This window comes from Rhinoderma darwinii, chromosome 4 (genome assembly GCF_050947455.1).
Source record: "Rhinoderma darwinii isolate aRhiDar2 chromosome 4, aRhiDar2.hap1, whole genome shotgun sequence".
Taxonomy (NCBI): domain Eukaryota; kingdom Metazoa; phylum Chordata; class Amphibia; order Anura; family Rhinodermatidae; genus Rhinoderma; species Rhinoderma darwinii.
Window position 1 is genome coordinate 216,017,005 of NC_134690.1, and position 17,361 is coordinate 216,034,365.

The 17,361-nt window shown below is 41.3% G+C and overlaps 1 protein-coding gene across 2 annotated transcripts in view; it reads left to right on the plus strand.

Moving 5' to 3' along the window:
- UFL1 (UFM1 specific ligase 1) overlaps window positions 1-17,361 on the plus strand; it is a 311,744-nt gene that overhangs the window by 257,992 nt on the left and 36,391 nt on the right. For both annotated transcript variants that reach the window (XM_075862180.1, XM_075862181.1), the window contains 4 exons: window positions 1,010-1,155; window positions 1,254-1,282; window positions 10,857-10,954; window positions 14,363-14,477. In XM_075862180.1, the coding sequence (XP_075718295.1) occupies window positions 1,010-1,155; window positions 1,254-1,282; window positions 10,857-10,954; window positions 14,363-14,477 (388 nt within the window). The remainder of the gene's footprint in view (window positions 1-1,009; window positions 1,156-1,253; window positions 1,283-10,856; window positions 10,955-14,362; window positions 14,478-17,361) is intronic.

The following is a 17,361-nucleotide window of genomic DNA, read 5'->3' on the forward strand; positions in this document are numbered from 1 at the left end:
TTGCGGCCGAAATACGTCCGTCAATTACGGACGTAATTAGTGTGTGTGCACATACCCTTAGGATATGTTCACACGCTTAACCAAAAACGTCTGAAAATACGGAGCTGTTTTCAAGGTAAAACAGCTCCTGATTTTCAGACTTTTTTTTTTTTTTTTTTTTTTTTTTTTTTTTTTTAGCAACTGGTGTTTTTTACGGACGTTTTTGGAGCTGTTTTTCTATAGTCTATGAAAAACTGCTCCAAAAACGTCTCAAGAAGTGCCACGCACTTTTTCGTGGCTGTTTTTTTGCCGAAAAGCCATGTGAACATACCCTAAGGCTCTGTTCCCATCTGCGTCGGGAGCCTCAGCCAGGTGCCTCCATCACAGATTCTGTCGTATTTGTAGTTTTTACATGCTGTGCTATCCTTCCTGTCAGACACCACGACAAACCCCACAGACACCAATATAAGTCAATGTGGTGCGACGGATCCGGCACGGCGTTGTGGTTTCCGTTCATAACGGAATGCTAAAATGCAGGAATTCAAAGAAAGAATGCCCCCCACAACAGTGCTTGCTCCACAATACCACCCATAACCGTGCCAGCCACACAGTGCCCATCATATAATAGAGCTATCCACACAGTGCCAGCTAGACCGTTCTCATTAGCACTTGCCTGTTACCCAAGGATTCAAAATTCAGGTTCTTCTGACCGCAACATAACACTGGGGAATTGCTCATCAGAATAATTGTAGGCAAAATGCCTCCTAACTGGGCTCCTGGATTAGACACCTACCTGCAACTTGTGTCCAAAATTCTTACATATCTTTTAACATTTCAATTTATGCAGTGGTGCTCCAGCTATTGTGAATCTACAACTCCCATCATGCAGTCACAGCAGTAGTGCCTCAGTGTTCATACTGTTGATTTAGGGGATGTTTTTTAATGTAGAAAATTAGAACACTTTCTCAGAGATCTGAATAAAGCCATTTAAAAAAACAAAACATTTACGGTATCTTTTTTTTTTTGCTAGGTTATCTGAACGCAATTGTATAGAGATTGTTTCCAAACTCATTGCGGAGAAACAGTTGGATGTAGTGCATACCCTTGATGGAAAAGAATACATTACACCATCACAAATTTCTAAGGAGATCAGAGATGAGCTTCAAGTTCGAGGTGGTGAGTACGCTAAACTGGAGCTGTAGATATAATTACTTTAATTACTCAGGATATTACTTCCACATCATTAAAAAATATATATATTTTTTTCCATTTAGGTAGAGTGAATGTAGTTGAACTCCAACAGGTAAGTGAACGTTTATAGAGGAATACGATCTGTCTATCCCATCATGTATCAGTTTGATAAAATAAGCCATATCTAAAGCTCTTAAAAGCCTGACATCTGCAATATAACCACAATATCCCATTTCCTTCCATGTCACAATTAGGGTATGTGCACACACACTAATTACGTCCGTAATTGACGGACGTATATCGGCCGCAAGTACCGGACCGAACACAGTGAAGGGAGCCGGGCTCCTAGCGTCATACTTATGTACGATGCTAGGAGTCCCTGCCTCGCTGCAGGACAACTGTCCCGTACTGTTATCAAGGGTCCAAAAAGCTGAGGTATAGATTTTTTTTTTTTTTTTTTTTTTTTTCAAATCATTCCTCACTGTAGAGAGCTGGTGGTCATTGGTTGTTTTCTTTCTCTCACTAATATAATAGTAGCATTAGGGTATATTCATGCAGGGCATAATAGTGGCGCACTACTAAAAGCACTTGTAAATACTTGTCATTTTAGAAAAGATACCATTCTCGTATAATGTTCCCATAATTGTTTAAATGGAAAACGGCTATTGTACTACTACAATCGGCTTGCTGTCAGTGAATCACTGACAGATCTAATACATTGCACTACATAGGTAGTGCAATGTAATAGAAAAACATCAGACCGATGGACCTTCAAGTCCCTAGTGGGAGTAAAAAAAAGAAAAAAGTTACAAAAGTAAAATGTCAAAATAATAAAATTTAAAAATCGCCCTTTTTCCCTTTATAAAGTCCTTTATTTTTCGAAAAAATAAATAAACTATGCATAATTGGTATCGCCGTGTCCGTAACTGCCTGAACTTTAAAAATATAATGTCATTTATCCTGCATGGTGACCGCCATAAAAAAAAACAATACCGGCATCGCTATTTTTAGTCACTTCAGCTCCTAAATATTGCATAAATAGGGATCAAAAAGTCGCATGTACCCAAAAATTTTACTAATAAAAACTACAGTTTGTTCCGCAAAAAACAAGCCCTCACACAACTTTCTTGAAAAGTTGTGGCTCTTAGAATATGGCGACACAAAAACGAAATAATTTTTTTAAAACCGTGATTTTATCGTGCAAACACCGTAAAACATAAAAAAAAACTATATACGTATGGCATCGCCGTAATTGCAAGACCCACAGAATAAATTTAAATATGTCATTTATAGCGCACGGTGAATGCCGTAAAAAATAATAAAAATCAGTAGAAGTTTTGATGGCCTAATTACACTAAATTCAGCAAAAAAACCTATGGGATCAAAATGCTCACTCTACCCCTAGACAAATTATTTTTAGGGCTGTAGTTTCCCAAATGGGGTCACTTCTGGGGGGTGTCCACTGTTTTGGTCCCTCAGGGGCTTTGCAAATGCTGCATGACACCCGAAAACCACTTGAGTAAACTTGAGCTCCAAAAGCCAAATAGTGCTCCTTCCCCCCTGAGCCCTGCCGTGTGTCCAAACAGCCATTTATTATCACATATGGGGTATTGCAGTAATCAGGAGAAATTGCTTTACAAATCTTGGAGCGTTTTTTTTCTTCTTTATTCCTTGTACAAATTGATCATTTCTAAGTTTTATTGGAAAAAATTTAGATTTTCATTTTTACGGACTAATTCCACAAAATTCAGCAAAAAACCTGTGGGGTTAAAATGCTTACTATACCCCTTGATGAATTCCTTGAGAGGTGTAGTTTGCCAAAGGGTGTCTCTTTGGGGGTGTTTTCACTGTTTTGGCACAAGACCTCTTCAAACCTGACATGGTGCCTAAAGTATATTCTAATAAAAAAGAGGCCCCAAAATCCTCTAGGTGCTCCTTTGCTTTGGAGGCCGGTGCTTCAGTCCATTACCACACTAGGGCCACATGTGGGATATTTCTAAAAACTGCAGAATCTGGGCAATAAAGATTGAGTTGCGTTTCTCTGGTAAAACCTTTTGTGTTACAGGAAAAAATGGATGAAAATGGATTTTCCGACAAAAAAAAGAAATTTGTAAATTTCCCCTCTACTTTGCTTTAATTCCTGGGAAACACCTAAAGGGTTAAGAAACTTTCTAAATGCTGTATTGCATACTTTGAGGGGTGCAGTTTTTAAAATTGGGTGACTTATGGGGGTTTCTTATATATAAGGCACTCAAAGCCACTTCAGATCTAAACTGGAACCTATAAAAATAGGTTTTGGAATTTTCTTGAAAATGTGAGAAATTGCTGCTAAAGTTCTAAGCCTTGTGACATCCTAGAAAAAAAAAATGTTCAAAAAACGATGCAAACATAGTAGACATATGGGAAACGTTAATTAGTAACTATTTTGTGTGGTATTACGATCTGTTTTAGGGCTTATTCAGACGAACGTATAATATGTCCGTGCTACACGTGTGATTTTCACGCGCGTCGCATGGACCTATGTTAGTCAATGGGGCCGTTCAGACAGTCCGTGATTTTCACGCAGCGTATGTCCGCTGTGTAAAACTCACGACGTCCTATATTTGCCCGTTTTTCACGCATCAGGCACCCATTGAAGTCAATGGGTGCATGAAAACGGCACACAGACGCACCTCCGTGTGCCGCGCGTGATACGCGCTACAGTAGTCAAAACTATGAATGAAAACAGAAAAGCACCATGTGCTTTTCTGTTTACAAACATAAAAACCATGCATAATGATGGCGGCTGCGTGAAAATCACGCAGCCACGCATCATATGCTGGCACACGGACCTTTTGCACGCACAAAACGCACACGATTGTGTGAATCTGACCTTACGAGCAGATACATTTAAATTTAGAAAAATGACAATTTTTGTAAATTTTCTCTAAAGTTTGTGGTTTTTCACAAACAAATACTGAACTTGTTGATCAAATTTTTCCACCAGCATAAAGTACAGTATGTCACAAGAAAACATTCTCCGAATCGCTTGGATAGGTAAAAGCATTCCCAAGTTATTGCCACATAAAGTGACATGTCAGATTTGAAAAAATTGGCTGCGTCCACAAGGCCAAAACGGGCTCAGTCGTGAAGGGGTTAAAGTCCAATGTGTCACGAGAAAACCGTCTCAGAATCACTTGGAGAGATAAAAGCATTCCGAAGTTATCACATTTAGGGTAAGTCCACACGGTGCGGCCACGTTGCGTTTATGTTGCGTTTTTAAACCGCAGCAAGTCCTTTTTCAGAAGTTTATGGTGAAATGTTTGTTATGGACAGACTGCTGCGATTACATTACAATGTATATTTTGTGCGATTGAACGCATCTTCACAATGCATGCGGTTAATGACCGCGCTGCAAATGTTGTTGCTGAACTGCTTGCGTTTTTGCTGAGGGGTATGTTCACACGCTTAGCAAAAAAGTCTGAAAATACGGAGCTGTTTTCAAGGGAAAAAAGCTCCTGATTTTCAGACGCTTTTTAAGCCACTCGCGTTTTTTTACGTCCGTTTTTGGAGCTGTTTTTCTATAAAGTCTAGAAAAAACGGCTGAAGAAGTGATATGCACTTTTTCGCGGCCGTTTTTTTTACCCGTCCGTTTTGAGAAACTGGCTAAAAAAAAAATGGCCCATCGGAACAGAATGCCGTTTTTCCCTATTGAAATCAATGGGCAGATGTTTGGAGGCGTTCTGCTGCCGATTTTTTTTCGTGATGTTTACGGCCCAAAAAACGGCTGAAAACACTACGTGTGCACGTACCCGGACAGTTCTGCAATGCATTGTAATGAACTATATACAGGAAGAACCTAACAAACTTCAACACCAGTGAAAACTACGTGTGTAAAAAGAAAAAAAAACATGCAAAAGAACTGCAGCATTACAGGGACAAAAATGCATGCAGTTGACCCCATGCAGTTTTCAAATGCAACGAAACCGCGCCAATGTCACAACGTGTGGCCTTACCCTTAGTGATACATGTCAGATTTGAAAAATAAGGCTCTGTCCGGAAAGTCAAAAGTGGCTGCTGCTGGAAGGGGTAAAGAGTAATTCGCTTACAGCGTGTACGGTTTATAAAAGATTACTTTATAGATCTCGCTGCTTCTGAAAAAAAGCATACCGGGAAATGTTTGGAAATATTGTCAGGTCATGTATTACTGCATGGTGGTGGTTCAAGGGGTTAAAACAACCTGACAGGTTCCCATTAAATAGACAATGAATTGCAACAATTCCATCTGCCCTGCAATTTTGTTGTTCGAAATATATCCTATATAATTACAGCACCAGAGTCAAGCTCATACATGCTAGTCCTTGTCAATTAATTATAGTCAGAATATCAAAGTTACCGTTTTTTTCAAAGACGCACTCAGGTTTTAGAGAAAAGAAAATAGGGGGAAAAATGAATATTTTACTTCTACAAAAAAAAAAAAAATGGTTAAAAAAAAAAATAATTGTTCAGTTTCACCACATTCTGAGAGCCATAACTTATATTTTTCCATCGTTTGAGCGGTGTGAGGGCTTATTTTTTACGGGACGAGCTGTAGTTTTTATTAGTACCATGTTTTTTTGGTACATATGATTTGATTTTTTTTTTTTTTCTCACTTTTTTTTTATTTAATTCTTTTTAGCGCTATGGTGACCAAAAGACGACGATCCTGGGGTTTTAAATAATGCTATATTGTAATAGTTTCCGGCTTTTACGGACGCAGCGATACCAATTTTTTTATTTTTACATTGTGCTTGGGGGGAAAAATGGGAAAAGGTTTTGTTTTTTTTTGTTTTTGTTTTTTTTTACACCTTTTATTAGTTCCACTAGGGGACTTACATGTATGACTTAAGGAAACAGCGTAACTCGCTAAGCTACGCAGTTTCCGTAACTACTATCCAGTTCTATGGAAGTTACGGAAACTGCGTAGCTCAGCGAGTTACGCTGTTTCCGTAACTCGACTATGCAACCAGGAAGTGGCCGGAAGACAGCGGAGCCGGGTAAGATAGAACGGGGTTTAGGGGGCCTCGTTCTAGAGATGGGTGCGGGTCCCAGATGTGGGGCCGCATCTATCTGACATATCTTGTGGATATGTTATAAGTGTACTTCATGGGAAAACCCACTATAAATGCCGCGGTTGCTATTGACCGCAGCATTTATATAGTTAAACGGCCAGGAACAACGCCATCACTGCTCCTGGCTGTTAGAGCAGCGTGTCAGAAGCTGGCACCTGCAGTGTATGGAGCTGGCTCAGCGCGTGAGCCTGCTCCATACGTCATCCCCTTCCCGCTCCATGATGTGCCGGCACATCACAGGTCGGGAAGGGGTTAAGTAAGGAGCGGTCAGGAGGCCCGGCACTTGTCCCTTGACTGCCGACTATAAGACGCAGGGACTTTTTAGCAAGATTTATTCTTGCTAATAACTGCGTCTTATAGTCCAGTATGAATTACTGCATCAATGCGGCGTGGCATGGAGGCGATCAGCCTGTGGCACTGCTGAGGTGTTATGGAAGCCCAGGTTACTTTGATAGCAGCCTTCAGCTCATCTGCATTGTTGCGTCTGGTGTCAGGCGAGTTTGCTGGCCAATCTGGCACTGTGGTTATTAAACCAGACATTTGTACTTTTGGCAGTGTGGGCAGGTGCCACGTCCTGCTGGAAAAATAAATCGGCATCTCCATAAAGCTTGTCAGCAGAGGGAAGCATGAAGTGCTCGAAAATATCCTGCTAGACGCTGCGTTGACTCTGGACTTGATATAACACAGTGGACCAGCACTGCTGCTCAGTGGTCCAAAGTCCGGTTTTCAGATGAAAGTAAATTTTGCATTTCATTTGGAAATCAAGGTCCCGGAGTTGCTTGAGGTCCAGTGTGAAGTTTCCAGTCAGTGATGGTTTGGGGAGCCATGTCATATTCTGGTGTTGGTCCATTGTGTTATGGTGCGTTTGATGTCCATGGGTTCCAGAATTCAGGCAGTCCTTGCCTGCAAAGGATTCTCTACAAAGTAAAACAAAATTTTATTTATGGTAATGTTAATTTGTCCAATTACTTTTTGTGCCCCTGAAATGAGGAGGCTGTGTAGAAAAATGGTTGTAATTAAACCTGAAAGTCTACACTACAATTGCATCTCAGTTGTTTCATTTGAAATCCAATGTGGTGGCCTGCAGAGCCCAAATCATGAAGATTGTGTCACTGTCCGAATAATTCTGGACCTAACTGTATACAGCACCAGGATCAATCTCTGTACATAAATACAGCTCAGTACAGCGATGATTTGCAAATTCAGTGTAACACCTGCCGTATAGGTTTGTACAGCGTAAAACTACAGCTCCCTGCGTGGCCCGAACAATGATAAGGATATGCTGGATGTTAGTTTGACAGAGAAAAAAAAATCATACCACCCGTTATCTCGCTGCAGATCATACAGTGACTAGAGTTCTGATTAGAGGCAGAATAAACATTGAGGCCGGATTTACACGAGCGTGTGCGTTTTGCGCGCGCAAAAGGTACTTAACAGCTCCGTGTGTCAGCAGCGTATGATGCGTGGCTGCGTGATTTTCGCGCAGCCGCCATAATTATGACACTGTTTGTAAACAGAAAAGCACGTGGTGCTTTTGTTTTCATTCATACTTTTTCCTGCTGTTGCGCGAATCACGCGCGTCACACAGAAGTGCTTCCGTGTGATGGGCGTGATTTTCACGCACCCATTGACTTCAATGGGTGCGTGATGTGCGAACAACGCACAAATATCGGACATGTCGTGAGTTTTACGCAGCGGACACATGCTGCGTGAAACTCACGGAGAGTCTGCACGGCCCCGTAGACTAACATAGGGCAGTAAGGGGCTCGTGAAAATCACGCGCATTGCACGGACGTATATCACGTTCGTCTAAATGAGCCCTGACATTGAGTGACTCACAGGTGATGTTTTCTCAATGGCTCTTTTTCTCTCTTCTTCTACATCTGATCCAAACCTCATGACTACTTCTCCCAGCCACGGCACGTTTCTGCAGTTTGCCACTCAATGTCTTCGGCTTCTCACTTTTTCCAAACATTTCCGCACCTATAAATGAAGATAAAATTCTCATGGTGCTACACACATAATCTCGGCATACACGGCGTCCTTGATTGTAAAAGCACCATACACTGTCACGCACATACACACTGCCCCCTGTAGATAGTGCTCCTCATAGAGCCTCTTGTAAATAGAGCCCCCCTGTAGATCATCTCACGCTGGTAACAAAATAAAAAAACTTACCTGTACTGTTCGGTCTTCAGCGATCATGGTCCCACTCGTTGATGCTGGCCTAGGACTGTCTTCAGGAAACCACCTAACGCTGATCGGTCATCGTCAGAGGCTCAGTGGTAGCTCCGCCCATAGAGAATTGCTGGCGGTCCAACGCACCTGGCTAGCCAGCGGGTCATCTTCATATTGGTTGCTAAATAAACAGGGATCTGTAGCTCAGCAAGACTACCAACTAACTTTGTAGGACCTAGTGACAGGTTCTCATTAAATACATGTGAATTAGGTCCATGTAGCGGATTTTCTAATCTGCAGAGGGTCAATTCTGTTGCAGATTTTGACTGTGGATTTCACCCGTTGCAATGCATAGGTTAAAACTGCACTGTCTGCAGCATCTTATGCACACTGCCATTACAGGGCTGCACCATCCATGAGGCGATACAAGGAAGCACTCAAGCAAATATATATTTTTTTAATTTCTCTTTTTGCCTATATAGTGCAGCATAGGCTATTTAAGAATAATATAGAGGCTCCAGTGTATATCTGTGTTAGTTAATGTGCCATTTATGGGTTGTCGTCTGCCATCTTGGTTCATTCGTACCCCTCTGATATGGTTCACCTAATGCAGCCTACATTTCCCATGATGCTTCAGGCTTTGTATAAGCAGAGGGGGCGGAGTCTCATCACACTGCACTTGCTCTGCTCTGAGTCCTATCTAAGTGCAGTAAGTAATAGATCAGTGACATAGAACTTCTGTCCTCGCACTGCAGTCTCCAGTGTATCCTATGTATCTGTATCTTGTCTCCTGCTAGTGCCAGGTTTCTCCATGTCAGTACTTACACGCAGGAGATAGTGAGGAGATTCTCCTAGAAATACACTATACTCTCTGCACACAGCACTCTCAGATAATGTAGACAGTCAGGGGGTTTTATAACTGCAGCTTATCATTATATAGACTCGCCTATTATATCACTGCACTCCTGCTCCCTTAGATAGGGCAGAACTGATCTCTTCATCAGCACTATATGCATGGAGGACATACAGAGGAACAGGGAGGGGAGGGGTCCCAGTGCTGCCAGGAGGAGTTTTATAGGGGACGATGTAATCCTGAGAAAGTCGGACACACAGGAGAGACTGACCTCCTGTCTACACACCAGAGCGTGTTCTAATTTGGTGGTCAGACTGAGATCACATGACAGTTTCCTATAATGAAAGGGTTAAAAATACATGGATGCAACTGAACTGGAGGGAAAAAATGACACGGCGGAATACTGCTGGTGAGTTAGCATTATATGTGCAAATAAAAAAAAATTAGCTGGAGTGTTTCTGAGCTTGTCCTGCAAAAAAATAAGCCCTCACATTGCTCAATCGGCGGAAAAAAAAAAAAGTTATGGCTCTCAGAATGTGGCGACACAAAACAATTTCTTTTTTTTATAGAAGTGGTAAAACAGAAATAAAACCATTTAAATTTGGTATTGCCATAATCTTAACCCGTAGACTAAAGTGAACATGTAGTTTTTACTGCCTGATTGACGCCGTAAAAACCAAACCCCCCAAAAAATGGCCTAATCGCTTCACCCCACAAATAATTTTTTCCCCATTTCCTAGTACATTATATGGTATAATAAATGGTGCCATAAAAATCTACAACTTGACCTGCAAAAAACAAGCCCTCATACGGCTGTCGTGTCAAGGCGTTAAAGATGCTTGAGTGGCATACACGTGTTCATGTTATTAGGGTATAATCACAAAAGAAATAATTTTATTACATTTTTATTTTTCGTTTCATTTTACATAAGATTCCTTTTTCTAGCATTCGTACATAATTGTTCAATTAACAAGACTTGCCATTGTACCTAGGCACTGCCCCTTAATACTACTACTGTCTTGTTAAATGGCAGAGAGGGCTCTGTTGCCCTCAGGCAATACCACCCAGGTGCAACTGTAAATTCTGCACCCCTTTTTTAGAACGGTGTATTTTGAATAATTTAATTTGAATGATTTTTGTGTGGTGTATGAAATTGTATTACTCTGAGCATAATATAAGAAACCTGTCAGTATTCAGACCTTGGCAATCGTGCACCGTTTACCTGAAGGCAGTCAAGTGACTGGAGAAGTTTTGTGTTGTGGATTTATCATGCAGAACTCGGGTCTGTATTTAAAGAGAAGTCGTAGTCTCTAGTTATGGTGACATCTGTAGCCATGACTACTGCTGTAACCATGCTATCGGCTAATCGCTGCAAATGTGATTTGTAAAAGAAAAAAATGTCAGGCCTGTGTTTAACCATTTAGCTCCTGATGGTTTATGGGATTTGAACCACCGTTTGTATGGTTACTTTTATGTGCCTAATAATGATCTATGAGCAGATGGTCATTTTAGGCATGCTGTATTTTATGTATCCTGTCTAATATATGATGTCGTCTCATTAACAGGTTGTCAATGTTGACCTGACTCACATTGAAAGTAGAGCCAATGAGCTTGTGAAACTAGATAAAAATGTTCAGCTGGTGCTTGGACAGCTTGTTGATCAGTAAGTAAACACGTTTTTACTATATATGTATGTACATGTACGATAAAGCAAAATATTATTCACTGCAGACTTGTATTCACCTTTTCATATCTGCATCATTGTGACAGAACCTCAGAGATTGTGTGTTAAACTAGTCTAGACTGAAAAAGCAGGTCTATGAAATGGTATATTACATTATTAGTCTTCGTTTTTTTTATGCAGTTTATGCATGAAAAAATATTTTAAGCAGCACCAAATAGTCAAAGTTGGGTTATAAGGCTGTGCCACCTGGCTTGAGATCCTTTTTTAATAAAACATGGAAAAGGCTGCTATCCCAGAAATAGGGAAAATTACTTTTTCACCCATGTGTCCACATGCCACGCTTCAGCCCAAACTGGAGGGCTGATTGTGGTGAGGGATTTGATTATGTGTCAAATCAATCCAGTAGATCTAGGTGTAAGACCCATGGTTCCCCCTAACATCGTGTATCTAATAAATGAGGAAGGGACCAGACCCGGCGTATCTAACCAAGGAGCCCAGACCTTCTCAAACTTGTCTTGGCTCCCTTTCACAGTAAACTTTTTTTCTATTTGAAGCAACCAATTTGTTTTTACTATAAATTCTTGCATGGTCGGGCGTTGCTCGGTAATCCAATATTGCGCTATGTTTTCTAGCCATATATAGTAATCAAGCAGTTGCTAATTTGAAGTGTTCAGAAATTGAGATGTCTTCCACATATCCCAAGATGTAGACAAAATAAGTCAAATCTATTGACATCTGATGAATGGAGGTTATCCTAACACCGATATCCCTGGAGTTAAGGGCACTGCCACATCATATGAAGCTATGTACCCAGATTATTATTTTTAGGGCAGAGTATGGCGTTTCTGACTTTAATGTTCTGTAGGAACACTGGAGTTCTGTACACATTGTGTAGTAGATAAAGGTGTGCCATATGGTAGGTTTCACTCATGGAAAGTTTGGCCCCTCTTAGTAGGATATCATTCCACTGAGCTTCCTCGATGGATCCTAAATCGCCTTCCCATTTGCCTTGCAGGGAAGACAGAAACTTTTCCAGAATTCGCATTAAAAGACTTTTATAAATAAGGGAATTTAGACCTGAGGGAAGATGTATCTTTCCATTCAGCCCAATCCTAGTATTCTAAACCAATGTCAACTCTAGGGTTTTACATTCTGTATCATACGCATGGCGCAACTGGAGTTCTTTATAGAACTGGTTGGGGGGGCGGGTCATATTCTGTTTGTAACCGGACTAATTGTTTTCAAGAACTTACTGTTCACTTGCTGCCTAAGGCCCTGTTCACACACAGTTTTTTTTACGCAGAAGCCGCTTCAGGAAACGCGCCAAAAACTCCCCCCATTGATTTCAATGGGAATTGGAGGCGTTTTTTTTTTTTGTTTTTTTTCTCCCCCGCTCTGAATTTTGAAGCAGAATTTTCTAGCCGCAAAAAACTTGTTGTGAACAGGGCCTTATATATCTTAACTCTTGACAGGTGCCATTGTAACAAGATAAACAATGTGAATCACTTCACCTGTCAGTGGTTTTAATGTTCTGGCTGACCAATGTATATAATTTATCTGCTACGAGCTTTATACTTTTTCAATGGAACAAAGGAATTTCCACCACTTTCAGATATCTCTATTAAAAAGAATTGGCCAGCCTTTATTTAATATTCTAATCTAGATTATGACTTGGGGACTTCAAATGCCAGCAGGAGACACAGAGAAAAAAGTGAGAAGAAAAAAAAAAGTCAAGATTGATTTTGCTGCTTGAAGGTTTAGTTTCAGACTTTAGTATCGACTGAAGTTTAAATTTGTCTTATTTCAGTTGTAAAGTATTGTAGATGTGACCAGCTAAAACAACACTTGCCTTTCCCTGCCACCAGGGCTGTAGCCCTAGCATAAATCCTAAAGACCCTAGTATAGTAGCATATGTTCACACTGTTTGTTTTTTTTTTTGTTGCAGGCAGAACATTCTGCCTGGAAAAATAAGCTCAGTTGTTTTTTTAAGTGGTTTTGCACCACACCCGTTTTTTGACGCGGTGTTTTGCCGGGGTTATTTGAGGCGTTTTTTTTATTTTTTTTGTTTTTTTTACTTTTTCCTATTTCTTCAACAGACAGAGGGAATAACCGCGAGCGTTTTTGTTGAAAAAAACAAGTAAAAAATCGTGAAAAAAAATGTTTTATTTCCGTCTCCCATTGATTTCAATGGGGTTTTTGAGGTGGAAAACTCCTCCAGATAGGGCTTGTCGCTTCTTTTTCCTGTGAGCGTTTTTTTTTTTTTTTTTTCGCGGGGGAAAAAACTCCTCCACCCTCCATTGAGGTCAATAGGAGGCAATTTCGGCCTTTTTTCTTCCCTGGTTTCCGCTGCAAAACCCGCGGCAAAAAACTCTGTGTGAAGAGGGCAGGCACCTTTGGGTCCATACCTAACATTATGAGAGTATACAGAAAATACAAATTATAAATGGGAATGTCCTTCCTGCTCAGGGCTGTTTGATGGGCATTGCCGACCACATATTGTGCATGTCTATTCACGGGACGGACACTCTTCCGTAGTGATACGGAAAGGTGTGCGTGGCCAATAGAACTGAACAGGGCCGCAATTGCGAACCGTATTGCGGTAGATTTTTTTACGGTTGTGCGCATGGGGCCTAAGACTGTTAAAAAAAATAATAATTAAAAAAAAAAATGTCTATAATTACCATTTAAAAAAAATTGTTCATTTGAAAGTAAACACACATTAAACTTTATTAAATATTACAAAAGAAACAAAATAGAGTATTCTTCTTGCCAGCTGAGCAAATACAGCACCTACATTTCCTTCAAGGGATGGGAGAGTTTAAGCTGGCATCACCTGAAAGGGGTCAGAAAGTTGGTTTTCAAATCCCCATTTAGGACCCTCATCTGCTAGCCAGGACAAAAAGCTGCGCTCAGGAGACCCAGCACGTCCATGAATTAAAACAGCATCCATTAATTCCAATGTGCACCATGTAATACTTTATTTTTGCTGTGATGGTGCCGCTGGAAAAAGAAACATCTGCTGCCGGGTTCCCCCACAGATGACAGCTGCATGCTGGTCGGACTAGCAGCAGGACAACCTGTGATCTGCTTATCATTAACAAATCGAAATAGCCAAAGTGGACAACCCTTTTAAGAAATAATTAGTTCTATATGAATAGATGATACTGTTGTAATAAACGGAATTGTAGTATGGCGAATACAATTATTAGTCACAATCTGGAAGGATTTTAAATGTTAATAATTAGAGATTTATTTAGAATTGGCTTATGAAATCTCAGGTATGAATAGTTTATTAGTTTGTATTTTTATTGTTAACCCATAACTATATCTGAGCTTCATATACATAAGTGTGACACACACCAATTTAATTTTTCTTGTTTTTATTAGCAACTATTTGGACCAGATAGCTGAAGAAGTTAATGATAAATTGCAGGAAGCCGGCCAAGTGACTATATCAGAACTATGCAAGACATACGACCTTCCTGGAGACTTCCTGACAGAGGTGATAAAAGACTGCGCCAGAGCCATATTTCAGCAGCTCTCTATTTCTTTTATTATTACTACTGCATTAGGGCATAAATCTGATACTTCTCACTGTTGACATTTACTGGAATATAGTTTTCAGCCTAAACCTAAGCGAGTTCTTAAAGAGAACCTTTCACCTCCCCATACATGTGCAGCTGCGTGCAGCATGTAATAGGCAGGGCTTCACAAACCCTGCCTCACTTGAAATAATTTTTCTAACTTCCTCCGTTATTTACGTATCGGTGCCTTTTATTTTTGGCGCCGATACGTAACTAAGCCCCGGAACTGTCAATGGGGCGTTTCTAACTAAATGGCAAGGGGGCGTGATGTCTTTGCTCTGACACTGTCCAATCAGCTATGGACAGTGTCAGGGCGGCTTGCGCTGTGTTCCCTCTCGTGAGAACACACACAGACTGAGAGAGCACTCTCTGCAGAACCGCCAGTCTGTGTGTTCTCACGGGAGGGAACACCACGCAAGCCGCTCTGACACTGTCCGTAGCTGATTGGACAGTGTCAGAGAACGAAAACATCACGCCCCTTGCCATTTAGTTATAGAAACGCCCCATTGACCGTTCAAGGGCTTATTTACCTATCGGGCACCAAATCTAACGGCACCGATATGTAAATAACGGAGGAAGATAGGAAAAAAAGTGTAAAGTGAGACGGTGTTTGTGAAAGGTGAAAGGTTCTCTTTAACCCCTTCCCGACATTTGACGTACATGTACGTCATGGAAAGTACTGACTTCCCGCATCTTGCCGTACATGTACGTCAAACGTTTGGCACCGGCTCAGAAGCTGAGCCGGTCCCATCATCACCGGATCTCAGCTGTATCTTACAGCTGACATCCGACTGTAACGGCGGGGACCGAAATTAGCTTCGATCCCCGCCATTAACCCCTTAAGTGCAGCGCTCAAACGCGATCGCTGCACTTAAGGTGTTTGCAGCTCATCGGAACCCCAGTAATGAAATTGCCGGGGTTCCGGTGGCTGCAATGGCAACCGGAGGCCTAATACTGGCCTCCCGGTCTGCCTAGCACCGAAGCCGGTCAAGATCCGCCCGGCGGCGGAGCCTGATCGGCTTCCGTAGCTGCCGGCAAGATGGCGCCGGGTCAGGAGCTGATCCGGCGTCATCAGCGGTGGAAGTCAGCTGTACTGTACAGCTGACATCCACCTGTAACGGCAGGAACCGGAGCTAGCTCCGATCCCTGCCATTAACCCCTTCGATGCAGCAATCGAAAGCGATTGCTGCATCGTAGCGGTTACAAGCAGATCGCCAGCCCTGACAGGCAATCGGGACTGGCGACTGCTGTTATGGCAACAGGAGACACAATGGTCTCCTGCTCTGCCATTACGGAAGCCGATTTAGGCCCCGCCGGGAGGCGAAGCCTAAACGGCTTGCTGTCAGTGAATGACTGACAGATCTAATACATTGCACTACATAGGTAGTGCAATGTATTAGAAAAAAAAAAATCTGACCGTTGGACCTTCAAGTCCCCTAGTGGGACTTGAGAAAAAGTGTAAAAAAAGTATAAAAAAGTGTAAAAAAAAGTGCAAAAAATAAAAGTTTGAAAACAATAAAAGTTTCAAGTAATCAAATAACACACAATCCCCCTTTTACTCTTATCAAGTCCTTTATTATTGAAAAATAATAATAAACCATATGTATTTGGTATCGCCACGACCGTAACGACCGGAGGTATCAAAATATTATATTATTTATTGCACGCGGTGAACAGCGTAAAAAAAACCCGTAAAAAACGTTACCAGAGTTTCTGTTTTTTAGTCACTTTGCCCTACAAATATTACAATAAAAAGTGATCAAAAAGTCGCACGTATCCAAAAATGGTACCTATAAAAACTATAGCTCGTCCCGCAAAAAACAAGCCCTCATACAACTCCGTCGACAAAAAAATTAAAACGTTATGGTTCTCACAACTTGGCGACAGAAAAAATACATTCTTTTTACAAAAGTAATTTTATTGTGCAAAAAGTTGTAAAACATAAAAAAGTTCTATAAATGAGGTATCGCCGGAATCGTACTGACCCGCAGAATAAAGGGAACATGTAGTTTATAATGCGTGGTGAACGCTGTATAAAAAAAAACCAAAAAAAGCTGTGCCAGAATTGCGTTTTTTGGTTTACCTGGCATCCCAAAAAATAGGATAAAAGGTGATCAAAAAGTCACATGTACCCCAAAATGGTACCAATAATAACTACAGCTCGTCCCGCAACAAACCAGCCCTCATACCGCTACGTCTATGAAAAATAAAATTAGTTATGGCTCCAATAAGTCAGGAAATAAAAAAATATGCAGTTGTGCCCGAGGAGAACATTTCTTCTGTTTCAAGAGGCGATTTATCAAGGACCTAAAATTAGGGAACCAGGAAGGGAGGGCCCAATCATATCCGATGGAAGCGACGGTGCCCGTATTATACCAGGATAATACTTTCCCAGCAAAATTCCCCAAACTACAAAGGCGCGGAGTGTGGACCAAAAGGGGGATAAGAAATGACACCATTTATCAGTGCGACACCGGCCTGTGCAGAAAGGATTGCTTCACAGCGTAACACACATCTATGGATTATTTTTATTTTTTTATACCACCTGACTATGCCCCTTATATACTCCGCCCCGCTTACATGTACCCCCACATTATAAAACACCAGCAATACTCAAACAAATATAGTACCAAGCAAAATCCGCTCTCCAAAAGCCAAATGGTGCTCCCTCGGCCCTGAACCCTACAGCGTGCCCAAACAGCAGTTTCCTTCAACATATATGGCACCGTCATACCCGTGAGAACCCTTTTAACAATTTTTGTGGTGTGTGTCTCCAGCGTCATAAGCTGGGCATGACATATT